This window comes from Canis lupus, chromosome X (assembly GCF_048164855.1).
Source record: "Canis lupus baileyi chromosome X, mCanLup2.hap1, whole genome shotgun sequence".
NCBI classification, from domain to species: Eukaryota; Metazoa; Chordata; class Mammalia; order Carnivora; family Canidae; genus Canis; species Canis lupus.
In genome coordinates, this window is record NC_132876.1 from 71,599,610 (window position 1) to 71,627,207 (window position 27,598).

A 27,598-nucleotide genomic window follows, 5' to 3' on the forward strand; every position below is an offset into this window, starting at 1 on the left:
CCCCTGGAACCTGTGAAATATTACCTTACATGACAAAAAAAAAATCACAGATGTGATTAAGTTAAGGATTTTGAGATGGGGAGATTATCCTGAGTTATTTGGTGGGATCTTATTAAATGAAAGCAGGAGGCAGGAGAGACAGTGTCAGAGCAATGCAATGGGAGAAAGACTTGATCAGGCATCACTGGCTTCAAAGATGAAGGAAGGGACCTATGAGTCAAGGAGTGTGAACAGCTTTTAGAAGCCGGATTGGGGTCTTCAAACTTTTATTCACATAACCCCTAGAAGAGCATCAGCAGCACAGTAGAGCAGAGTAGATGGGAGGAATTGCGTGCAGGACCTGCAAAACATCTAGGAAAATGCTCAATTAATGCAGTTACTATTTTCCATGTGGGTATCAGTCCTCTGACATCTTGGTTTTGACCAAGTGAGGTCCATTTCTGATTTTTGACTTCCAGAAATATAAGATAATAAATTTGTGTTAAGTCACCAAGTTTGTGGTAATTTTTTTATAGCAGAAATATGACACCTGTACAGGTGGGTTAGCCATAATTACTCTATTTACAACCCCCTTCAGTTCTGGTTTTTCTTGGCTTTCTTAACGGGGCAATGTAATCTAAACAGTTCTCTAAAATAAAAATGGATCCTTTTGCCCATGTACACAGGATTTTTCAACCCGTAGCTGCTCTTAATCTCAAGGCATCTGCCTGTAAGAGTAGCCTCAGTTCTCCTAACTTGGACAATGAGCAAGAAATCTCTTAGCTAAGCTGCAAGACAATTTATAACATCCCCTTCTTAGGTTTTCCACTTACACATGGAAAATCATGTGCTTTAATGAACAACCTATGCAATGAGTTGAATCACAAAAACCATGCTCTGAGGTCCTATTCAGAAAAAAAGCTAACTCCTAATTATGGCCTCCCTTCCTTTGGCAGGGTTTCTGAGCCTAGCATTGAGATCCTAGGGTAGGAGTGAACCTTTAAGGTTGTTCAGTCTAGAGCCCATGGGAACTAGAACACAGGGATCAGGAGAAATGGGCAAGGGAAGAGGAAAGGAAGTTGCTCCCTCAGAGGGAGGCTGGAAAGAGAGCAAGGAAAAAAAATACAGCCAAGTAATGGGAAGTGAGAGATGGCCTCCCACAATCAACGCCTTCTGGATTCTCTCGCACATTTGGGAAACTTTCCATTTAGGCTCTAGTGTGGCGCACCTGCCCCTAGAGGCTGGGCCTGGGGAGCGAGCTTGGGGCAGGCTGGGAAAGTCTTGCTTGGAGAGCCGCCGCCTGGCTGGGTGGTGGGGAGATCGAAGGGAGGAGTCATGGGGCGAGAAACGGAAAGACTACATCTCCCAGGCCACCACGCTTTCCAGCTGGAGTCCTAGGGCGCCGACTGCTCCCCAGTTTCCGTAGGGAAGCGCCAGGCTACCACAGCTATTGTGCGTAGCGATATCGCCGTCCTCTTCCCTCTCGGGTGTCTAGGAAGCAGGCTACGTTTCATTGCTGCCCGGGCTTAACCCCTCTGGCTCCTAACAGGACAGCAGGCCGGCTCCCTTGAACCAGGAAGAACTCTTGGGAGCAAGAACACTTTGGTAACGCAATCCCAGGGTGCGAGGAAGACAGTTGAAGAAGGAGCCCGAGTACTAGGACTCGGCACAAAGGTTCGCTGGGGCGGGGCGGCAGATCTGGCTTTAAAAAGGGGGAGGGGATAGTGCAATCAGGGTTGCCCGCGGAGTTCAGCAAAGGAAATCTTCAGCTAGCTCGGGAACGAGGAGCTAGCAGAGGAGGCTTTCCAGCCCCAGCGCCCACCCCAGCCTACACCCTGGGCCGGCCGAAGTGTCACGTTTGCAATTGCTCGGGTAGGATCCCACTGGTCTTCGGAGGCAAGCTGGACTGTCAGGGGGAGGCAATGCCTTGGGGGCATGCTGCTTGCTAGGCGGAAACCCTCCAGGGACGGACAGTATTAGGTAGCTTTCCGTGTCACCTGAAGCAATTGCCGGCCGCCCGCTTCCGGTACAGACCAACCAGCTGTACCCGGGAATCTCTACAGAACAGGTACCTGTCCTCCAAAGGGAGGGAGGCTACGAGTTTCCCAGGCGGGTCCCGCACGCAGTTCCTGCCATCTACTCCGCTCTACTGTTCGGCTGATGCTCTTGGTCTTTGTGTCTTTCTTCTCCCCTCGCCATCAGAACCATGGGGCATCCCCCGCTGGAGTTCAGCGACTGCTACCTGGACAGCCCTGATTTCCGTGAGAGGCTCAAGTGTTATGAGCAAGAGCTGGAGAGAACCAATAAATTCATTAAGGACGTGATCAAAGATGGCAACGCACTTATCAGCGCAATGAGAAGTAAGTGGAAGGCTTCGATGGATGAGCCGGTTCCCTGAGCCAGCGGCTCTGGCTCTGGCCTTTAAGCTCTTCCACACTGCAGGGGGACGGGGCGGTTCAGGGTGATTCCCAATTCAGTTCTCTGAAGCGAATGGGTTTCTGGAGCACTTCCAAAGTGGTCTCAAGTAGAAGTGGAAGGTGGTGGCTATGACTAGAACTTTAGTGGCCTTGACCTTATGAGACGGGATCTGTACCTGTGCCAAGAACCTTCTTGCTCTGCAACTCTCCTAACTTGGCAGATTGTTGTTCTGAAGGGATAATTTTCCTATACTGTTTTTTTTTTTTAATTTTTCTATACTGTTGAACATGTTTAGTACTCATGTGTTGGGTGAGGAGACATTCAAGCTGACCAAGAAACTGCCCTAGCACCTGCTAAAGAAGAGAGGTTTGAGGCCGGCAGCTTGAGTAATGCCTCTGGTTGCTAATGGATGAGTGTGGGAGCAGTAAAAAAAATTCCCTATATCAACTTGTTTTCTAAGGAAAGCACCTTTGCCCCACTGATTTTTTCCTTTAAGGTACTGAGCTATGGTTTGGTTTAGAGTCATTCTAAGCTCAGAATTATGGGATGGCCTCACATGCCACTGAATTCTGCTTGGGGGTGAAACAAAGACCTGCCTAGTACCTGGCAGAAGGAGCCCAGCCCCCAGGGAGCATACTTTAGGGTTAGGGTTAAAAGCCACTGATCTGGAGAAACCTCACCTAGCTTGGCTTTCCCAGTGATCACAGCTGAAAGCTGTGGGACCCTACCCCCCTTTCCCACTGTGTGGAGTTTTTATTTCTGCTAGTTGGCAGAAAGCTTGGAGTAATAGAAAGAATAATAAACATTCTCAACAAGAGTGCAGGCAAGCCAGCCCTTTGTGCCAAAGTATATACCCAGAAGAATGGAGGATGGTGATTGGGTGGAGTGATAATTTTTTTTCTTCTTGGCTGAAAAATGATTGCAAAAAATAAAGTCACTGGTCATAGTTGCTGGTAAATATGTCCTGTGTGCTTATAGATTTGTTCTGAATGGATTTATCCCCAAAAGTCCAGTGTGGGGACCTTCTTAAGGCAGATGCAGAGCAGGGAGAAAGGTTTGGGAGTGCAGTGGTAACTGCTACCAGCTGGCATTTTTGTGCAGCTCTTTTGATTTGCTCCTGGGAATCTGTGCTTTCACTGCCAGTGTTGTCTGCCATTTCGCTCAGAATATATCAATTGTCCAAGTGCCTGGTGGTCATTTGATTGAGTTTGATTATTTAGTGTTTTGTTGTATTCTGATCCAAACAAGAGTACACTCTTGGCAGCATCTTAAAGAATGGGTATTTGAGATGCTGATTCTTAGAGACTTATAGGTGAGACTTTGGGGTGCGCTGCCACTTAATAGAATTCATTGAGAGGTTCACAATATGCAGGTTGTGTCACAAAAGTAGTTAGAATGGTTGGGGGTTAATTGAAAGGGATTGGGGAGAATGTTTGGATTTTTAAAAATTTTACTTATTATGATAAACTGTTTGGTGTAGTAGTTAGATGTAGCTCATCATAAGCCCCAGGAAGGGAATGGTTTTGTGAAGTGTATGGTAAGCTGAAATTGTTTGTTATGGGAAGTTACCGGGTACAGAGAGATTAAGATTTTTAAGAAAATATAAACAATTTAATAAAAACACTTGAGGAAGGGCAGATTTTTGTATGCGAAGGGCAAGTTGTGGTTCTTACTCTTTCCTTCTTCTCTGAGACAGAACCTGGTAAGAGTCAACAGTTATGCAGGCCTAAACCTTTGCAGATGGCTGGAAGATCCAAGAAATTTTTTGGCCCATGGGACTTCTTGATATTCAGGGTGGTTTTCTGTTTCTGAATATACATAGAAAGTCAAAAGAGGGCAGGGAGGAAATAAAACCCAGCAGCTAACCCACACTCCGTTTCTTTCCTTTAAGTTGCATGATTCTAAAACATGATTAGGTAGAGGCAAAGGCGGGATGTTCCCCACTGTCTTGACCACAGTAATGTTTATACTCCCACTCGACAACTTTTTGAGAATGAGTGAGGAAGCAAAACAAAGGTATGCTCTTGTTTAGTGTGGAGGAAACAGGAAACTGGAACTGGAGTTAGAAGCCCTGGCTTCACCATCTTGGGATAGGATGGCACAGATTGCTGACTTCATCTGTTAATTGTGGGTAATCAGAACCATCTCACAGGGTTGTTTTGAGACTCAAAGGAGTTAATGGTTTATGAAAATGTTGTAAATGGAAACAGCTAAATGTAGAAAGTTGTTGATAATACATCTTTAGGCTGATAATGTATTTGCTGGTGACTGTATTTTTCAGTAGGTTTCTGAAGGGAAATGAATAAGCAAAAGTAGTTGGAAACATTTTTTTGCTGTCATCCTATTGTAAAATGTCAGTCCCTACATTGGCATGTCTGAGCAGTTAATTTTGTGTTCATGTGTGGGGATTCATTTTGGCATTTGGAGTCTGGCATTAAAGTCAGAAAGAGGGACACCTGGGTGGCTCAGTTAAGTGTCTGCCTTCAGCTCAAGTCATGGTCCCCGGGTGCTGGGATCCAGCCATACTTGGGGCTCCCTGCTCAGTGGGGAGCCTGCTTCTCTCTCTCTCCCTCTCTCCCTTCCCTGCTTGTGCTCTCTCACACGCTCTCTCTCAAATAAATAAATAAAATCTTTAAAAAGAAGTCAGAAAGAATGATTGATACCTTTTCATTTAACTTACTAAATTGACTAACAAATCAAATGGCTCATATTTCTAGGAACCGATGAAACTTGGTGCATTGTACTGCAGAAACTAGTTGCAGTTTTTGTTAAAGCTGTTAGCCTAGGTGGAACTTGATTTCTACATTTGTCCTGGTAGTGTCTGATTTTGTACAGAGTACCAGATAAGGTTTAAGTCATAGCTTTGTGTGATAACTTATTCATTAAACATAGGTCCCTATTGAATATTTAGATTTACTTACATCTGTGCTCAGAGGTAGTTGATGTTATGAACAATACTCAACATGTCTCCCTTGGGGAAGTAGATTTCCCCCCTTTAAATGTGATCTATTTATAATTGTTGGAATAAAAGACGATGATTATAACTTAAACTAGTAGAAAATCAAAATGCCATGACTCTGAAAGGTAAACATAACATATTGCCTGCTTTTCTCTGTCCATTGTGTTTACGCTGGCAGTTTTGGTCCTTGATATTATTTGAATATTTTCTAAGCACTCAGGTTGAGTATTATTCAGAACAAGTGGTATGGCTCCTGCCTATATCACAATGTAACACGATACATCTAATAAATGTTATATATAATTCAGTGAACACATACCATTCATTCAGTAAATACTTATGCATATACTGTATTTAGGCCACTGTTGCCAGGGCTATCACAGATGTGGCAGACTTAGTCATAGATGGATCTTGCCTTCAGAAAGTTCCTAGACTGGTAGGAGAGAAAAGACATTGGTAGAGATCACTATCATGTAAGGTGGTAGAAGTGGATCAGAGCCACAAGAATGGAACAGGTGGATATTGTGGCACGTGACACTAGCAGGAGAGCTCATTTTATGGTGGGAGGACAGGGAAAAACAAAGGATGAAGTAGCACTGGAACTGGGCAGAATTAATACTTATTGCTTGTTTAACTGTTCCCATGTGCCAAGTACTAAAATATTGTAACAGCCTTAGGAGGTAAGGATTATTATTCCCATTTTGTAGATGAGAAAATTGAAGTTCAGAGGTGTTAAGTAACTTTCTCAACTAATAAGGGTGAGAGTCTAAATTAGAACCCAGACCTGAATCTAAAGGCCCTGCTTACTTTTCTGTGTTGCACTACATTCAGGACAAGGCATTTTGTGTAGTAGGAATGACATAGAGGATGAAAAGGGACAGCAGATAATTCAAGTCATCAATATATAGCGTGCAGGAAGGGAGTTTTGGGAGATGAGATTGGAATGGAAGGTTGAGGCCTTGACTGTGCAGGGACCTATTAAGTACTTCAGATTTTTCTTTATAGATTGGGAGTATTAAAAATATTTTTGTTAGGAGAGAGGAGAGGAATGGTTTGAGCTGTGCTTCAGGAAAATTCATCTGAGAATTATATGTAATCCCACTCAAATATCTGTGACTTTCAGAAGTTATTTGGCAGCCTTAAATTCCCTTTTTTAAAAGATTTATTTATTTATTTGAGGAGAGGAGGGGCAGAGGAGAGTCTTAAGCTGTCTCCACATTGAACACAGAGCCCTTACACAGGGCTTAATATTATGACCCTGAGATCACCACTTGAGCTGAAACCAAGAGTCCAATGCTTACCAGACTGCACCACCCAGGTACCCCTAAATTCTCTTTGATATATGGAACTCCTGGGTGGCTCAGTGGTTGAGAGCATCTGCCTCTGGCTCAGGGCGTGATCCCATGGTCCTGGGATCAAGTCCCGCAACGGGCTCTCCTTGAGGAGCCTGATTCTCCCTCTGCTTATGTCTCTGCCTCTCTCTCTGTGTCTCTCATGAATAAATAAATAAAATCTTTCAAAAAATTCTCATTGATATAGCTCAGAGGTCAGCAAACCTCTTCTGTAAAGGGCCATATTTTAGGCTCCACAGGACGTACAGTCTCTGTGGTAATTACTTAGCTGCCATTGTTGCGCAAAGACCGCCATAGATAATATGTACATGAAATGAAAGTGGTTGTGTTCTAATACAACTTTATTTATTGACATTGAAATATAAATTTCATTTAATTTTCATATGTCACGAAATATTCTTCTTTTGAATTGTTTAACTGTTTAAAAATATAAAAACCATTCTCAGCTTGACTAGGGGAGTGAGGCATACAAAAATAGGCAACAGGTTGGGTTTATCTCACTGGTAGTAGTTGGCAGACCTCTGATATAACTAGTTAACCTAAAAAAAAAAAAACTAAAATGCCTAAAGGGCTTCTTATTGGTAAGGCAATGAAAATACCTAATAGTAGAATATAATGGTGTATTTCACGTTCCCGTCAACTAGGTTTAACTTGGTGTGCTATTATGCCTGATCTGGATTCAGAGATTCAAATGCTGACAGAGGCAAAGGAAAAACAGAAAAGTATAAAGCTGTTGTATATGGGTTAATAGGGCTGAAGAGATTGGGGTAAAAAACAGCAGCCTCACCCCATTCAAATGGTCTTTTTTTTTAATGTGCTAACTAAATAAAATACATTCACAGTCTATATTTAATCAGTTTGCAACTCCTGAATTAGATGATCTAACTCTATTAGTCTATGAGTCTTGGACTCTAGTGGGCTAAGAAAATGAAAGGCAATAGTCTCCAGATAGAGATTTCTCTGGGAAAGCATTACTGGGCACTGTTAGCACATGAGCAGAGGCAGAATGATAGTTTAATGGGAGAAAAAAACCCTAGACATGACAATTAGACACCTGGGTATGGTTCTGTTACTAATGGAATTGGTGACTGTGATAAATCATTTTTCTGGGGCCCCAGGGCTGTAGCTTTATAAAGGTAGGGGTGGGTAGGAGATCTGTAAGCTCACTTTCAGCTCTAACATTCCATGGTGGGTTTTTTTTTTTGTATTACATATTGTAGTTTAATCATTTGTGAAAGAAATGATTGACTCAATTATAGGAACTTATTTTATGCCTACATAAATTTTCACATTATTTTAGTGTACATGTCAGCATTAAATAGACACATTTAAACAAAAATTTTAGTCTTTTGAAAACTAAGGATAACATGCTTTATGTATGTTTGTATATATAAAGCAGATACAAGAAAAAAGCCTACACATATACATGTACAATCACACATACATAGGCTCTCTGGGACTAATCAAAATTTATGTCTGGCTAGCTTAATCAGTACAGCATGTGGCTCTTGATCTCAGGGTCCTGGGTTCGAGCCCCATGTTGGGTGTAGAGATTACTTACATAAACTTAAAAATATTTAAAAACATAAAAATATAAAACATGCATTCTGTACTAAAAATGTACATGAAATCGATAAAGTAGAAATCATATAAGTTGTATAGCATTTATAACCTAGTCTTAAATTCATCAAAAATGTCACTTTCTTATATCCTATACTTTTTAAAAAAGATTTTAAAAATTTATTCATGAGGGACACAGAGGCAGAGGGAGGAGAAGCAGACTCCATGCCAGGAGCTCGATGTGGGACTTGATTCCGGGACTCCAGGATCACAGCCAAAGGTAGACACTCAACCACTGAGCCATCCCAGGCATCCCTTATCTCCTATACTTTTAAAGATGAGAGTTTTAGATGTTTATCATAAGGTGACCTTTTGGGATATCTGTTCAGTTCTTGCTTTGGCAACTTACTGTCTGGTAAGTGCTTACCTGGAAGGATTGTTTGATTCCATCTGTGAGGCAAATTTCTTTTTGAAGATCCTCAGTGGGGAGCCATCTCTAGCTTGACACAGAGAGAACCTGGTTGCTAGTTCCAACTCTGTCACTAGCTTGCTGTATGACATTGAATAAGTCTTTAGTTTTGTGAGCCCAAGTTTCCCCATTTGTAAAATTAGAGTTTTGGTCAGTAAGCCATAGCATTCCTCCTGGTTTTACCATTCTTTGTTTTCTAGGCTGCAACTGCCTTGCTCAAATAGTAAAGCAGCCTAAATTGATTCTGTTATAAACTTTAGAGCCAATTCACCTTTACTCTGGAAAAGTAGGCAAAGGGAAAATCAAACTGATATGTCCAGCATGAGTAGATGACTTGAATCGTGCTAACTTATCTGATTATCTTCTTAATGAATGCTTCCTGATGCCTTTTCATTCTGTCCTGAATAGCTCTGTAGTGAGAGAGACCGAAGCTTTTAATCCCTTTGGGGTGGGTGTAGGTGGGTGTAGTTACATCTTGGTGTGCAGGGAGTAGTTGGTGATAGGTATCTTGTCATTATTTTGGTGATATTTAATTAGTGCCTTGGAATGCATGGATTATTTTAGATATTCTCCAAAGTCGGATCAATGTAATGAGTATGTCATACGGTACTGTTGTTAGTAGGTATTAACCAATATAGGGAATTTGGTGGAGGCATTATTGCCATGTTCATTGAAGGCCCTCAGAAGACCAGATTCCGGCGTCTAAATTAGTTGGACTAATAGTACTGTATAGACTTGGGTGGAAAAGTAAGCCAAGCCAGCCTTTCAGTGTGACCATTTAAAAGACATTTTTTTGTTGGGGGAAAGGGGAATGGTACTGGGATGGGATAGGGAATATTATGGCTTGACCTGCTTGTTAAGAAAAAGGTTTCAATCAGAGTTAATAGTGATGAAAGAAAGTCACTTTTCAGCTTAATTTTTATAATCTCACTTGTTAAAGCATAGCCACAGATTTGTTTATTCTGGCATCTGTTTCTCTAATCAGTTACTATAGAAATTTTCTAAAGCCTATGAAGGTCTAGTAAGAAATATGGTTTTCCAGGGGGGTACCCTGAAAATCTTGAGCTGATGTTTTTGCTAGTGGGGTAGAGGGCCTTCATGATGCTTTATTGGGCTTGCATTGAGTGCTAAAGCCTTGCACAATGTAAAGGCAATTCAATTTAATTCAACATGTATTTGCTAAGCACATATATGTGTCAGGTATTATCCTGGAAATTGGGGGAATAATGGTGAATAAGGCTGCTAAGGGCTCTCCCTCTTGGAGCATACATAAAACATCTGATTGCTCATTTAAATAATTTAATTATAATTGTGAAGAAATTCAGGGTATGATGTATATTCTATCACATGTTATAAGGAAGGGCTTTGTGGGGGAGGAAAGGGAGCTATACCATGGGGATGTAACTGGTCATAGGAAAAAGAATCAATGAAAAAGGAAGAGTTCTGAGGTCAAAACTACCTGTCTTACTACCCTTAGTAGCTAATGGTCCTGGTTAATGGTAGTTAATAGACTCTTCAAGTGAGTAGAGATTTTCTCAGAAACAGAGTATTGTATATCTCACGGGGTCTTCAGGGAAAATCTAAAGTACCTACTGTCTCCTTCTTTTATGAGTATATTACAAATATTTTTGATAGCACATGAACATGGTACAAAATTCAAAAGGTACAAAAGGCTAATAAATCTTATGTCTCCTTTTTTTTTTTATGTCTCCTTTTATGTACCACTTCCCCAGTTTTCCACTGTAGAGGCAACTATGGGTAGCTGTTTATCTTTTAAAAAGACTTTACCCCATTGCTTCTTTTACCTTCTGCTTCCTCAGGAGTGTGATTCATTGTAGGCAAATTTCCAGCCACACTGGGGCAAGATATTTCTTTAAGATTATGTTTGGCGGGGGGGATGGTAGATTAAATACCTCAGAAAATCAGCTCTGTAAAAGCCAAAAGGACACTGGCAAAAATTGTCAAAATTAACTTTTTTAGAACTCTGGAAATAACTGAAAGGCTTGCAATAATCTAAAGAGTGTTTATTGGTGAAAGATGTTGAAACTTTGTAGCAGCAGGGTTTGTGGCATTTTAATTTACCCTGCCTCCTTTGCCCTTCTACATAGCTTAGGGGTAGTTTTGAGAACCAGCAGCCTCATAACCGCATTAGCTGTGAGAAACAGCACTTTTAGCAAAGGCTATCCTTCCCTTTTAGGGAAGAATGACTTTGTAGCTACTCAAGAACTCACAAACTCAGAGTCTTGACACTATTTAACCTGTCTCAAGGCTACCTAGAAAAGCCCCATTTATAGGGCTTCTCCTTACTTGCTTGACTTAGAGCTAGCTAAGTGAGAAAAGTTCTGTCTCTAGGTGTGTTTGACATTACAGCTGCCTGAGGTGCAATACCAGTAGGGTAAGCAAAAGCTTGGCCAAAACATGAAAGGAAGAAATGGAGAATGAGATACCTATTGGGGGCTTTGGAAAGTTCTTAAATATTCTTGGAGATCTGGAAGGCCACACACATGCCCAGAGCCAGAGCCCTCATAGGGCTCTATTTTCTCCCCTATGGCAGTACTTGAGGCAGAGTTGTAAACTACCTGGTTGAGTGTTGAGGGACTGTTCTGACATACACACAGACCCCCTTGGTAAAAAGATGAAAGTCTTAATGGTTTAAGACATTTAAGAACTCTTCAAAGTCACTAGATGGTCACTAAGAGATATTAGTGGTAAGGAATGCAAGGAATACAAACATTACAGAAATATTTCAAGAAAGACACTAAACAAAGCAACATCAACAACAACCATAACAAAACAACAATAGCAATAAAATCTGTGGGTCAGAATCTGATTTTCAGAGGTACCACATTATATTGCTTAAAATGCCCAATTTTCAACAAAAAATGATCAGGCATGCAAGAAAAATTATGGCCTATATGCAGGAAAAAAAGCAGTCAGTAGAGACTGTCTGATGTGGCCTAAATGTTAGAATTTAGACAAAAATTTAAATCAGCTAATATAAACATAGTCAAAGAACTAAAGGAAGCCATGTCTAAGACTTAAAGGAATGCGTGAGAACAATGTGTCAACAGAGACTACAAAGAGATAAAAATTATCAAAAAACAAGAGAAATTCTGGAAATGAAAATAAAAAAGCTGAAATGAAAAATTCACTAGAGAGATTCAATAGCAGATTTGATCTAGCAAAGAAAGAATAATAGAACTTGAAGATAAGTCAGTTGAGGGACACCTGGGTGGCTCAGTGGTTGAGTGCCTATCTTCGGCTTCAGGGTGTGATCCTGGAGTCCTTGGGATTGAGTCCCGCATTGGGCTCCATGCAGGGAACCTGCTTCTCCCTCTGCCTATGTCTCTGCCTCTTTCTCTGTGTCTCTTATGAATAAATAAATAAAATCTTTAAAAAAAAAGAAGATAAGTCAATTGAGATGATCTAGTTTGAGGAAAAGAAAGAAAAAAAATGAAGAAAAATGAACAGAGCCCCAGAAACAGTAGAATACCATCAGGTATACAACATATGCATAACGGAAGTCCTAGAGAAGACAGATTGAAAGGAAGAGAATATTTGAAAAAATAATGGCCCAAAACTTCACAAATTTGATTAACAATAAATCTCCGGGTTCAGGAAGCTCAAAAAACTCCACATAGGAGAAATTCAAGGATTTCAAGCCATACCTAGATACATTATAGCCAAACAGATGAAAACCAAAGACTGAGAATCTTGAAAGAAGCAAGAGAAAAATAATTCACTAGGTAAATGGGATCCTCAACAAGATTAAAAGCTAATTTACCAAGAACTGTGGAGACCAGGAAGTGATGAGCTGACATATTCAAAGTGCTGAAAGAAAAATAATGTCCACTAATAATTCTGTATTCATGAAAACTATCCTTCTTCAAAAACAAGGCAGAAATTAAGACTTTCTCATATAAACAAAAACAAAAACTGATAATTTGTCCCTAGCAGACCTGCCCTATAAGAAACACTGATGGGAATCCTTCAGAATGAAATGAAAGAATGATGAATGGTAACTCAAATCTGTACAAAATATGAAAAGTACCAGTAAGTGTAACTACATATGTAGATATCAAAGACAACATAACTGTCTTTTAGTAACTCTTTTTTCCCTACTTAATTTAAATGACAACTGCATGATTCAATAGTAATAAAACTGTGCTGATGAGCTTATGATACATAAACAGGCAATACATATGACAATATACCACAAAGCAGAGGGGAGGAAGCAATTACACTGGCACCATGTTTCTGCATGCTTTCCAATTTAAGTTAAAATTAATCTGAACTAGTTTGTCTTAAATTAAGGTGGTAATTGTAATCCTGAGGTGAGCCACTAATAAAATAACTAAAATTATATATAAGTGAAAGAAACAAGGGAATTAAAATACTACAATAGACAACATCTATTTAACACAAAAGAAGACAGTGGTGGAGGAATAGAGGAAACAAGATAAGACATATAGAAAATACATGGTATACATAAATCTGTAAATATATTAAGTGTGAGTGGAATACACATTGCAATAGAAAGGAAGGAATTAGCAAAATGGATAAATTGATTAAAACTTATACTATCTTTAAGAGACACATTTTGGATTCAAAGAAACAAATAGTTGAGAATAAAAGGATAGAAAAATATGTCAAGCAAACAGCAACCAAAGAGAGTTGTGGTGGCTTTAACAATATCAGACAATGTAGATTTACTATTATTTTTAAAATTTTCTTTTATCTTTTTGTATATTTTTTATTGGAGTTCGATTTGCCAACATATAGCATAACACCCAGTGCTCATCCCGTCAAGTGCCCCCCTCAGTGCCTGTCACCCAGTCACCCCCAACCCCCCGCCCACCTCCCTTTCTACCACCCCTTGTTCGTTTTCCAGAGTTAGGAGTCTCTCATGTTCTGTCTCCCTCACTGATATTTCCCACTCATTTTTTTCTCCTTTCCCCTTTATTCCCTTTCACTATTTTTTATATTCCCCAAATGAATGAGACCATATAATGTTTGTCCTTCTCCGATTGACTTACTTCACTCAGCATAATACCCTCCAGTTCCATCCACGTCGAAGCAAATGGTGGGTATTTGTCGTTTCTAATGGCTGAGTAATATTCCATTGTATACATAAACCACATCTTCTTTATCCATTCATCTTTCGATGGACACCAAGATGCCTTCCACAGTTTGGCTATTGTGGACATTGCTGCTATAAACATCGGGGTGCAGGTGTCCCGGCGTTTCACTGCATCTGTAAATTTGGGGTAAATCCCCAGCAGTGCAATTGCTAGGTCGTAGGGCAGATCTATTTTTAACTCTTTGAGGAACCTCCACACAGTTTTCCAGAGTGGCTGCACCAGTTCACATTCCCACCAACAGTGCAAGAGGGTTCCCCTTTCTCCACATCCTCTCCAACATTGTTGTTTCCTGTCTTGTGAATTTTCCCCATTCTCACTGGTGTGAGGTGGTATCTCATTGTGGTTTTGATTTGTATTTCCCTGATGGCCAGTGATGTGGAGCATTTTCTCATGTGCTTGTTGGCCATGTCTATGTCTTCCTCTGTGAAATTTCTGTTCATGTCTTCTGCCCATTTCATGATTGGATTGTTTGTTTTTTTGCTGTTGGGTTTAATAAGTTCTCTATAGATCTTGGATGCTAGCCCTTTATCTGATAGGTCATTTGCAAATATCTTCTCCTATTCTGTAGGTGGTCTTTTAGTTTTGTTGACTGTTTCTTTTGCTGTACAGAAGCTTCTTATCTTGATGAAATCCCAATAATTCATTTTTGCTTTTGTTTCCCTTGCCTTCATAGATGTATCTTGCAAGAAGTTGCTGTGTCCAAGTTCAAAAAGGGTGTTGCCTGTGTTCTCCTCTAGGATTTTGATGGATTCTTGTCTTACATTTAGATCTTTCATCCATTTTGAATTTATCCTTGTGTATGGTGCAAGAGAGTGGTCTAGTTACATTCTTCTGCACATGGCTGTCTAATTGTCCCAGCACCATTGATTGAAGAGACTGTCTTTTTTCCAGTGAATAGTCTTTCCTGCTTTGTCGAATATTAGTTGACCATAGAGTTGAGGGCCATTTCTGGATTCTCTGTTCTGTTCCATTATCTATGTGTCTGTTTTTGTGCTGGTACCACACTGTCTTGATGATCACAGCTTTTTAGTACAACCTGAAATCTGGCACTGTGATGCCCCTAGCTCTGGTTTTCTTTTTCAATATTCCCCTGGCTATTTGGGGTCCTTTCTGATTCCACACAAATCTTAAGATGATTTGTTCCAACTCTCTGAAGAAAGTCCATGGTAGTTTGATAGGGATTGCATTAAATGTATAAATTGCCCTGGGTAGCAATGACATTTTCACACTATTAATTCTTCCAATCCATGAGCATGGAATATTTTTCCATTTCTTTGTGTCTGCCTCAATTTCTTTCAGAAGTGTTCTGTAGTTTTTAGGGTATAGATCCTTTACCTCTTTGGTGAGGTTTATTACTAGGTATCTTAAGCTTTTGGATGCAATTGTAAATGTTTTTTTTAAAGATTTTATTTCTTCATGAAAGACACACAGAGAGAGGCAGAGACACAGGGAGAGGGAGAAGCAGCTCCATGCAAGGAGCCCAATGCGGTACCCAAACCTGGGACTCAAGGATCACGCCCTGGGCCGAAGGCAGGCACCAAACCGCTGAGCCATCCAGCGATCCTCTGTAAATGGGATTGACTCCTTAATTTTTCTTTCTTCAGTTTCATTGTTAGTGTATAGAAATGCCACTGATTTCTGGGCATTGATTTTGTATCCTGCCACACAGCCAAATTGCTGTATGAGTTCTAGCAATCTTGGGGTGGAGTCTTTTGGGTTTTCTCTGTATAGTATCATGTCATCTGCGAAGAGGGAGAATTTGACTTCTTCTTTGCCAGTTTTGAATGCCTTTCATTTCTTTTTGTTGTCTGATTGCTGAGGCTAGGACTTCCAGTACTATGTTGAATAGCAGTGGTGAGAGTGGACATCCCTGTTGTGTTCCTGATCTTAGGGGAAAGGCTCCCAGTGTTTCCCCATTGAGAATGATATTGGCTGTGGGCTTTTTGTAGATGGCTTTTAAGATGCTGAGGAATGTTCCCTCTATCCCTGCAGTCTGAAAAGTTTTGATCAGGAATGGATGCTGTATTTTGTCAAATGCTTTCTCTAAATCTATTTTTTTGAAAAAGACACATTTATTCAGCATCATGATCAGACTATTGCATTTAGCAATCAACAGCATGGGTGCAAAAAAAATCTACATTAAAACCCTTTTTTGGAATGCTTTACATCTTCCACAGTACAGAAACTAAAATAACCTGTTATACAATTAGTCACAAATATAGTCCTGGAGTTTTTTGCCCATACACATGAGTATTGTCTAAAACATGTCTTTGTAGCAGCTAGGCCCTGCCACCACTGTGCTTGGCTGAGTTCACAAATCTGTTGTAACCTGCAGCTTCCCTGTCACTTCTCTGACTCTCCTGTCCTGCTAAGCTTTGTTTCCTGGCAGTAATTAAAACCTTCTGCCACTGCCATAGCTGCTGCTGCTGCTTGAACCGCCATAGCCACCTTGGTTTCGTGGTTTGGCAAAGTATTGGCCTCTACCACCATAGGGGCTAGAGCTTCTGCCTCCAAAATTTCCTCCTTTCTTGGTTCCAAAATTTGAGGATTGATTGTTGTAATTGCCAAAATCGTTATGGCTTCTGCCACCTCCAAAGTTGCTTCCATCATTACCAAATCTGTTATAGCCATCCCCACTGACACCGTATCCACCACCACCTCGACTGCCACCGAAGCCACCTCGACCACTGAAGTTCCCTCCACAACCAAAGTTGTCATTCCCACCAAAACCACCTCCACGATCACCACCAAAGTTTCCAGAACCACTTCGGCCTCTTTGGCTGGACGAAGCACTAGCCATCTCTTGCTTCGATAGGGCTTTCCTTACTTCACAGTTGTGGTCATTCACAGTATGGTATTTTTGAATGACAATCATGTCTACAGAGTCATGGTCGTCAAAGGTCACAAAAGCAAAACCTCTCTGTTTGCTACTGCCTTGGTCAGTCATGATCTCAATCACTTCAATTTTCCCATACTGTTCAAGATAATCTCTTAGATGATGTTCTTCAGTGTCTTCTTTAATGCCACCAACAAAAATATTTTTCACAGTTAAGTGGGCACCAGGTCTTTGAGAATCGTCTCGGGAGACAGCCCTCTTTGATTCCACGACTCTTCCATCCAACTTTTGCAGCCGAGCGTTCATGGCTGCGACCACCTCCTCTACGGTGGCGTACAAGTCGAACCCGAAGCCTCTGGTGCGCTTGGTATTGGGGTCTCTCATTACCACACAGTCCGTAAGCATCCCCCATTGCTCAAAATGGCCACTCAGACTCTCATCGGTTGCTCAAACCTCCGATGAAGAGCTTCCCCAGCTGTTCAGGCTCTTTGGGAGACTCTGACTTAGACATGACGGTGGTGGGAGTGGAGACTTTAACGATGCTTACTCGGCGGCGTCCAGGGACCTCTCTGAATCTATTGAGAGGATCATATGGTTCTTGTTTTTTCTCTTGTTTATATGATCAGTCACATTGATTGCTTTATGAGTGTTGAACCAGCCTTGAATCCCAGGGATAATTCTCACTTGGTCATGATGAATAATCTTCTTAATGTATTGTTGGATCCTATTGGCTAGTATCTTGTTGAGAATTTTTGCATCTGTGTACATCAGATCTATAATTCTCCTTTTTGGTGGGGTCTTTGGTTTTGGAATTAAGGTGATGCTGGCCTCATAAAATGAGTTTGGAAGTATTCCATCCCTTTCTATCTTTTGGAACAGCTTTAGTAGAATAGGTAATGTTTCTTCTTTACATGTTTGATAGAAATCCCCTGGGAAACCATCTGGCCCTGGACTTTGTGTCTTGGGAGGTTTTTGATGGCTGCTTCAATTTCCTTCCTCATTATTGGCCTGTTCAGGATTTCTATTTCTTCCTGTTCCATTTATGGTAGCTTGTGGTTTTTCAGAAATGCATCCATTTCCTCTAGATTGGGATCTCCTAATTTATTGGCATATAGCTGCTCATAATATGTTTTTAAAATCGTTTGTATTTCCTTGGTATTGGTGGTGATCTCTTTCGTGATTTTATTAATTAAGAGTCTTTTCTCTTTTGTTTTTAATAAGGCTGGCTAATGGTTTATCTATCTTATTAATTCTTTCAAAGAACCAACTCCTGGTTTTGTTAATCTGTTCCACAGTTCTTCTGGTCTCTGTGTCATTGAGTCCTGCTCCAATCTTTATTAAGTCTCTTCTTCTGCTTGGTGTAGGGTTTATTTGCTGTTCTTTCTCCAGTTCCTTTAGGTTCAAGGTTAGCTTGTGTATTTGAGTTGTTTCCAATTTTTTGAGGGATGCTTGTATTGAGATGTATTTCCCTCAGGAAAATATGTATTTCCCTCAGGACTGCTTTTGCTGTATCCCAAAGATTTTGTATCTTCATTTTTATTAGTTTCCATGAATCTTTTTAATTCTTCTCTTATTTCCTGGTTGACCCTTCCATCTTTTAGCAGGATGCTATTTATCCTCCACGTGTTTGAGTTTCCTCCAAATTTCTTCTTGTGATTGAGTTCAAGTTTCAAAGCATTATGGTCTGAAAATATGCAGGGGGCAATGCAATCTTTTGGTGTTGGTTGAGACCTGATTTGTGACCCAGTATGTGGTCTATTCTGGAAAAAGTTCCATGTGCACTTGAGAATAATGTGTATTCAGTTGCATTTGGATGTAAAGTTCTGTATATATCTGTGAAATTCATCTGGTCCACTGTATCATTTAAAGCTCTTGTTTATTTGGAGATGTTGTGCTTAGAAGATCTGTCATTTGCAGAATGACAACATCTCCGTGTTGAATTCTCCCAGTATTAGTGTATTATTATCTAAGTATGTCTTTACTTTGGTTATTAATTGATTGATATACTTGGCAGCTCCCACGTTAGGGGCATAAATATTCATTATTGTTAGGTCTTCTTGTTGGATAGATCCTTTAAATATGATATAGTGTCCCTTTCATCTCTTACTACAGTCTTTGGGATAAACTTTAATTTATCTGATATGAGGATTGCTACCCCTGCTTTCTTTGGAGGACCATTTGAATGGTAAATAGTTCTCCAGCCTTTCATTTTCAGGCTGTAGGTGTCCTTAGGTCTAAAAAGAGTCTCTTATAGACAGCAGATAGCTGGTCTTGCTTTTTTTATCCAGTCTGAAGCCCTGTGCCTTTTGATGGGATCATTAAACCCATTCACCTTCAGAGTTACGATAGAAAGATATGAGTTTAGTGTCATCATGATACCTCTTCAGTCCCTGTTTTTGTGGATTGTTTTTTGGACTTCCTCTTTCTTTTACAGGGTCCCCCTTAATATTTCTTGCAGAGCTGGTTTGGAGGACACAGATTCTTTCAGTTTCTGCCTATCTTGGAAGCTCTTTATTTCTCCTTCTATTCTGAATGAGAACCTTGCTGGATAAAGTATTCTTGGCTGCAGGTTCTTCTCATTTCGGACCCTGAATATATCCTGCCAGCCCTTTCTGGCCTGCCAGGTCTCTGTGGAGAGGTCTGCTGTTAATCTGATATTTGTCCCCATAAAGGTTAGGGATCTCTTGTCTCTTGCTGCTTTAAGGATCTTCTCTTTAGGGCAGCCCCGGTGGCACAGCGGTTTAGCGCCGCCTGCAGCCCAGGGCGTGATCCTGGAGACCCTGGATCGAGTCCCATGTTGGGCTCCCTGCATGGAGCCTGCTTCTCCCTCTGCCTGTGTCTCTGCCTCTCTCTCTCTCTCTCTCTCTCTCTCTCTGTCTCTATGAGTGAATAAATAAAATCTTTAAAAAAAAGGATCTTCTCTTTATCTTTGGAATTTGCAAGTTTCACTATTGAATGTCGAGGTGTTGAACAGTTTTTAATGGTTTTTGGGAGGATCTCTCTATTTCCTGGATCTGAATGCCTGTTGCCCTTCCCAAATTAGGGATGTTCTCAGCTATGATTTTTTTGAAATATGCTTTCTGGTCCTCTGTCCCTCTCAGCACCCTCTGCAACCCCAATTAAACGTAGATTTTTCCTTCTGAGGCTATCATTTATTTCCTTTTTTTGAAAGATTTTATTTATTCATGAGAGACACACAGAGTGAGGCAGACACAGGCAGAGAGAGAAGCAGGCCCCACGCTGGGAGCCCGATGGGAGCCGGATGCAGGACTCCACCCCGCGACTCCAGGACCACGCCCTGGGCCAAAGGCAGGCGCCAAACCACTGAACCATCCAGGGATCCCCTATCATTTATTTCCCTTCACCTTTCCTTGTGGTCTTTTGTTTTTCTCTTTTTCTTCCTCAGCTTCCTTCCTTGCCATCAACTTGTCTTCTATGTCTCTCACTCTTTCTTCTACCTTATTAACCCTTGTCGTTAGGACCTCCAGTTTGGATTGCATTTCATTTAATTGATTTTTTAATTTCGACTTGATTAGATCTAAATTCTGCAATCATGAAATCTCTTGAATTCTTTATGCTTTTTTCAGAACCACCAGTAGCTTTCTAATTGTGCTTCTGAATTGGCTTTCTGATATCAAATTGTAATCCAAATTTTGCAACTCTGTGGGAGAGAGTACTGTTTCTGATTCTCTCATTTGTGGTGAGTTCTTCTTTCTTGTCATTTTGCTCAGTGTACAGTGGCTAAAAGCAAGTATTTTTTTTTGTAAAAATAAATTTATTTTTATTGGTGTTCAATTTGCTAACATACAGAATAACACCCAGTGCTCATCCCGTCAAGTGCCCCCATCAGTGCCGGCCACCCAGTCACCCCCACCCTCCGTGCTCCTCCCCTTTCACCACCCCTAGTTCGTTTCCCAGAGTTAGGAGTCTTCCATGTTCTGTCTCCCTTTCTGATATTTCCTACCCATTTCTTCTCCCTTCCCCTCTATTCCCATTCACTATTATTTATATTCCCCAAATGAATGAGACCATATAATGTTTGTCCTTCTCCGATTGACTTACTTCACTCAGCATAATACCCTCCAGGTCCATCCACGTGGAAGCAAATGGTGGGTATTTGTTGTTTCTAATGGCTGAGTAATATTCCATTGTATACATAAACCACATCTTCTTTATCCACTCATCTTTCAATGGACACCGAGGCTCCTTCCACAGTTTGGCTATTGTGGACATTGCTGCTATAAACATCGGGGTGCAGGTGTCCCGGCGTTTCATTGCATCTGCATCTTTGGGGTAAATCCCCAGCAGTGCAATTGCTGGATAAAGGGCTTGTTTCCAAGGTCTATAAAGAACTTATTAAACTCAGCACCAAAGAAACAAACAATCCAATCATGAAATGGGCAAAGGACATGAACAGAAATCTCACAGAGGAAGACATAGACATGGCCAGCAAGCACGTGGGAAAATGCTCTGCATCACTTGCCATCAGGGAAATACAAATCAAAACCACAATGAGATACCACCTCACACCAGTAAAAACAAGTATTTTTTAGAAGCACAAACTTTTCTCTCTGTAGTGCTCCAGCTGTTTTTTCTTTAAATTTCATGTCAAATTAGTAGGTTTTCAGGATGATTTGAAAATTATCTAAGGAAGTTGGTGGGGGCAGATGACTTGGGGATCTTACTCCTCCACCATCTTGCCTGACAAATTAGAGTTAAACAAAATATTTTTTATTTGTTTGTTTATTTATTCAAGAGAGCACAGAAGGAGAAGCAGAGGGCAAGGTATGAGCAGACACTGTGCTGAGTGTGGTGTCCAAAGTGGGGCCCAATTTTATGATTCTGAGATCATGACCTGAGGTGAAAGCAAGAGTCAGTTACTTAACTGACTGAGCCACCCACATGTCCCCAGACAACATAGATTTTAAGACAAAATATTTTTGGCATGGAAAAAAATATTTTATAATGGTAATCACAGTCCATATATCAGAAATAAATAAAATTATAAGCATATGCACCTAAGAATAGAGCCCCACAATACATGAAGCATAAGTGGACAGAATTGATGGGAGAAATAGATACTCTAAAAATAATAGTTGGAAACTTCAATATTGCACTTTCAACAATGGATAGATTAGACAGAGTTCAGTAAAGAAATAGAAGACTTGAATAATACTGTAAGGCAGCTAGACCTCTTACAGACATTTGTTGGACACTACATGACAACAGCAGATACACATTATTCTCAAGTGCACATGGAACATTTTTCAGGATAGACCTTCTGCTAGGCCACAAAACATGTCTAACTATTCACATGAAGTGAGTATTCTTTAGTTACCATGGAATGAAATTATAAATCAATAAAAAGAATATTTAGGCAGTTCACATATATGTGGAAATTATACATCATACTCCTGTCTGTTGGGCCAAAGAAATCATAAGGGCAATTAGAAAATACTTTGTAATGAATAAAAGCAACATGCCAAAAATTATGGGATGCAGGAAAAACAGTGCTTAGAGGAAAATTTATAGCTTTAAATGCCTATATTAGAAAAGAAGAAAGATCACAATTTAGTAACCTAACCTTCCACTTTAAGGTACTAGAAAGAGAAAAAATAATACCAAAGAAAGTAGAAAGAAAGAAGTGATAAATATAAAGTCAAATTAAATGAAATTAAGAATAGAAAAGTCATAGAGAAATTTTTTAAAAATCAAAAGTTGGTTTTTAGAAAGACCAACAACATTGAGAAGTCATTAGCTATACTTACAAAGAGAAAAGATAAGAAGATTTGAATTATTAAAAGCAGGAATAATGGAGGGGACACTACCAACATTATAAAATATTTAAAAAAGAATAAAATGGAATACTATGAATAACTGTATGCCAACAAATTATGTAATTTAGATGAGATGGTTAAATTTCTAAGAAGACACAGACTACTAAAATTGACTCCACAATAAATGGAAAATCTGTATAGAGTTATAATGGGTAAAGACATCGAATTAGTAATCAAAATACTATCCACAAAGAAAAGCCTAGGCCTAGATCGTTTCACTGGTGAATTCTTCCAGAAATTTAAAGAAAAATTAATACCCATTCTTTGCAAACTCTTCCAAGAGAGAGAGACAGAGAGAGAGAGAGAGAGAGAACACGTCTTAACATATTCTCTGAGGCCAGTAGTAGCCTGAGAGCAAGACCAGACATCATAAGAAAATAAAACTATAGACAAAATTCCCTTAATAATATAAATGCAAATATCCTAAACAAAATGCTAGGAAACCAAACCCAGCAACATGGATTACATATTATACTCAAGTGGAATTTATTTCAGGAATCCAAATTTTAGCATCTGAAAATCAATCAATGTAATAACGTAATACACCAAGTAATTGGAATAAGAGAAAAAAACCCATTTCATTATGTTAATAAATACAGATATTTAAAAAAGCCTACTACCTTATGTTAGAAACATTAAACAAACTTGGTATATCAGGTTAGTGGTTGTCTAGGGCTGGAGGGAGGGTTGGGATGACTGTTAATGGGCAAAGGATTTCTGTTTGGGGTTGCGCAAATTTTCTAAATTAAGCTTGTAATGATAATTGCACAACTCTGATTATACTAAAGCCCACTTAATTGTACACTTTAATTAGTGAATTTTATGATATGTGAGTTATATCTTAAAGTCATTTTTTTCCACATTGTGCATGGAGAAACGGAGGTTCCTTTGGTTCTTTTTTAAAAAAGATTTTATTTATTTATTCATGAGCGACACAGAGAGAGAGAGAGGCAGAGACATATGCAGAGGGAGAAGCAGGCTCCCTGCACGTAGCCTGATGCGGAACTCAATCTTAGGATCCCGGGATCACGACCTGAGCCAAAGACAGACACTCAAGCACTGAGCCACCCAGGTCCCCTCCTTTGGTTCTTATAGAATAACTGACCTGGAATACTGTTTAGAAAACTTTACATCTACTCTGTTGAGTTCATGTCTAGGGAAAAGGAAGCTAAGAGAGAGGACTGACTCCTACAGGGACCTAGAGCTGGGGTCCAAATTGGGACCAGAGTCAGATTTTTTGATTTTGCATTCTAAGATTCTTTCTATACTATACTATACTCTAAAGCAGGTATCTTGCATTAAAATTGCCTGGATGTTCTTTATTGGGGCTGAGGGTGCTTATGTTTGAAATAATCCAGTTGGCAGTAAAGAACTGGACCAGTAGTAAGTTTCCTTTCATTCCCTCCCCTTAGGGAGTTTTCCTGCTAACCAGTCTAGCTTCAATTTAATTAGGATCTGGTTGTGTTTTCTGTTCTTTGTCATAGAAGAACAGCTATACATTCTGATGGTGTGAAACCAGTCCTCTTTTTTCTTTCCCCAAGAGTCTACACCAGCTCGTTGGGCAGTTCCAGAGGTCCATGATATCTTTTGGCAAATTGCAGCTTCTTTTCACGTAGTGCATAGTGTATAACTGGAAAATGTGTTTCATTACTAAAGGATGACAGAGTCCTCTCCCCATATTATTTTTATCGTAAGGAAGCATGAATTTTCTCCTTAAGTGGCAAGCAGTAGGCCCCACACTATATAGTACCATATTAGGAACTTCAAGGCAGTTCTTTGCAAAAGGTTTTCATTAAGGACTTCCCAGAAATAAGAGGGCCATATTTCAGCTTCCAGATCTCTTTCCAGAGCCAGACTGTTGTGGAAAAGCCTTTCAGTGTGATTGGAAAAATATGTATTATGCAAGTGGCATTTGACAGCTGGGGACTAATCCTGAATTCATCTACCCTGAATTCATTAGATGGGGGAGGGTGATGAATAACAAGCCATCAAGGTGTTTTGTAGCAGCCCCTTACAACTTTTGTCTAGAACAGGAAAAAAAACGCAAACGTAAAGATAATGTCCTTGCCACCACTGTCACCATGCTGAGTTCTCTTCCTCTTAAAATGAGAAATATTGATCTCTCTCCATATTTGGTTTTCCTTCTCCAATCCACACCCATGCCCAGTGTTTCAGGGTTTATGGGAATGATTATTCTGTTATGGCACTAAATATGAATTGAAGGGTTATCAGTGTGTTAATTGGGTAACAGCTCAGCCAGGGATTGTATGGCTGCACTAGCAGAAAGGAAGGGGAGGGAAAGCTGGGGTATTTTGGCATTTTGTTTGTTTTTCCTTTGTGAAAAGCAGTTGCTAAGTTTAAGTATTTCCTCTTCTTTTTAATTAATGGGCATTATCTTGCTCAAAATGGACTCATACTGTTCTAAGGGACCTTCAGAGAACATTTAACTCTTTCATTTTTCAGATGAGAGAGCAAACTTAAGAGGGGATGTTCCCTGTCCAAGATCGTGGGGCCAGTTAACCAGAGTCACTACTGGAACCCAATAACCACTCACCTTCCTGGGTTCTGTGCAATATCACTGTGCCTCACCAAGCAGTCTCTTCTCTTCACAACCTCTTTGCTAAGCCTATGATATTTTTTTCAGAATCACTTTCAGATTGTGAAAGAAGAGTCTTGTTTTCTTTTTACTGCCTTGTGCCATGAATGCACCTCCAGTGTTGGTCTGAAGATAGCCATGCATTTCACAGACCTGCAGAAATGGAGTAGGGGAAGTAAGGTTTAGACAGGCTGAAGTTACTGTTGTACTTTATCTAGTTGGCTCCTGCCTAGATTGATGAAACAGAAGATCAAGAGAAAGATCTTTTATAATAGAATTCCCCCCCCCCAGATATGTGGAATTTAGAGAATCCAAGTATGAATGAGGAAGACATAATTCTAATACAAATTGGGTTGTGTTTCAGATATGGTGATGTTTGTGCTGGGCAACACAAGGCTGAGATTTGTGAATGTGATCTTACTCAGGTTGACCAATTACCTGGATGTGGATATAAATGTGGGTATAAACTGTGGGTATAGATGTGAATATAGATGGTATAGGTGGTATAGGTATAAACTGTGGATGTAGATGTGGGTGTAAGTTAACATTTGCAAAGCACTTTATAGTATACAGGGCACTTTCACATACCTCATGTAACTTAATCTGGAAAGGAAAATGTTATTATCTCCATTTTATACATGAGGAAACTAAGGCTTAGGGAGCTTAAGTACTTTCCTACTGCTAGTCAGTAGTAGGCTAAGCCTTAGATTTTCTGAGTATTTTTTTTCCACTGTTCCACATTGTTTTTATTCCCTTTAATGATGAAAGAGAATATAAGTGCTATTTGGACAAACAGATAGTTTAGAAAGAACAGATATAAGGAAGAGATATGTGGCCTTCTGTAGAGAAACAGGAGCATCTACCAGTATGCATGTGCAGGGGAAGTGACCATTAAGAAAGGCTTGAAAGCTGGAGAACAGCAGTAAAGAAGGGGGTAGCTAGCAGGGCTGATAGCCCAGAGCTTGTGGTAGTTTCTGGCATCATTAACCAAATATGTGCTATTCTGGGAAGGCTGCTGTGAAGAAGAATGTCCAGACCAAGGTAGAGATCTTTAAAGGAGAATTCTCGGGCAGCCCGGGTGGCTCGGCGGTTTGGTGCTGCCTTCTGCCCAGGGCGTGATCCTGGAGACCGGGGATTTAGTCCCATGTCGGGCTCCCTGCATGGAGCCTGCTTCGCCCTCTGCCTGTGTCTTTGCCTCTCTCTCTCTCTGTCTCTCATGAATAAATAAATAAAATCTTTTTAAAAAAATAAAGGAGAATTCTCTGAAGCCAATGGAGGTGGTTAAAAAGAATTGGAAAAGCTTCATATTGATGATAGGTGAGGGGGTGACCCTGGACAACATTCATTATAGCTTTGGGATGTAAAATGAAGCTTAAAATAGTAAATTAGTTAATAAGGAAGAAAAACAGGGAGATATTTTAATAGGTCACTTAGTTTTCTATTCTAGGGGTTTCATAGATGGTAGAGACATTATTTAGTCCAAGTTATGTGAATGTTGACTTTTAGGGCTAATATATATCTTGTTTGAAACCAGTTTCATCTTTAGATGGAGTCGTATGTTTGCACTGGTGTCATTCATAATAATACTTGGTAAAAATAATGGAAGGAGAACATCTTTCTTAGTACTTTTCAGTTCACCTGTTTTACCTATGATTTCTATTTGATCTTTACAACAACCCTAAGAGCTAATCAGGTAGGGTATTGTTAATGTTCCTCTTATATAGGTGAAGTGACCAAGGGCAAATAATGGTTTCCCAGTTTTACAGATCAGGAAATTGAAATTCAGAGAAGTTAAGTGATTTATTTGCTTAGAGTTATTCAGCTAATATGTGGCAAATTAGGGTCCAAAGCCAGATTTTCTGGCTCTCAAGGGCTTCAGATTTTCTTCTGTATTCTAGTGTATTCTCTGTAGAATGGTATCACTGGTTATGCCCTAAAGGTAGGTTTGGGAATTCTGTCTCTGGGCTTTCTTGTATAGTCTCCTGCCATGGTAGTTACCCAGTTCTCCCTGGTGGATGTCCCTGCTCTGGCCTGGCTTTGTACTCAGCCCACTTCTGCTCCTTGAGCCTGCCCCCCTAGCACCATTTTCTTATGTATCTCACTATCTGTAAACTCTTATTATTCACTCTCCTCAGTGTTGCCCATTGCCAGCTGCCATCTCCTACCTTCTGGACCCTAGAAGGCCCTCTCAGAAACCTTGCCTTACTGTACCTTGTTTTTTTTAATAATAAATTTATTTTTTATTGGTGTTCAATTTGCCAACATACAGAATAACACTCAGTGCTCATCCCGTCAAGTGCCCCCCTCAGTGCCCGTCACCCATTCACCCCCACCTCCCGCCCTCCTCCCCTTGTTTTTATGCCTGGCTACCTGTCTCTGCTCTGATGACTCACTTGCCACCCTCCAAATTGTGATTTAAAGTCTTTGGTCCTTTCCCTCATGTCATGTGTT

At 40.2% G+C, this 27,598-nt stretch overlaps 1 protein-coding gene and 1 pseudogene across 4 annotated transcripts in view; one reads left to right on the forward strand and one right to left on the reverse strand.

Annotated features, from left to right (window-relative positions):
• Positions 1-1,292: 1,292 nt before the first annotated feature.
• The window catches only part of OPHN1 (oligophrenin 1), a 526,199-nt gene continuing 499,893 nt past the window's right edge, over positions 1,293-27,598 (forward strand). For 3 of the 4 annotated variants that reach the window (XM_072817292.1, XM_072817295.1, XM_072817294.1), the window contains exons 1-2: positions 1,293-1,653; positions 2,182-2,339. In XM_072817292.1, coding sequence (XP_072673393.1) covers positions 2,186-2,339 — 154 coding nt within the window. In that variant the 5' untranslated portion in view covers positions 1,293-1,653; positions 2,182-2,185. Of the gene's footprint in view, positions 1,654-1,746; positions 2,048-2,181; positions 2,340-27,598 lie in introns of those variants that run through there. The other variant, XM_072817293.1, reaches the window with a different exon arrangement.
• LOC140627773 (heterogeneous nuclear ribonucleoprotein A1-like) lies at positions 16,190-17,225 on the reverse strand (annotated as a pseudogene).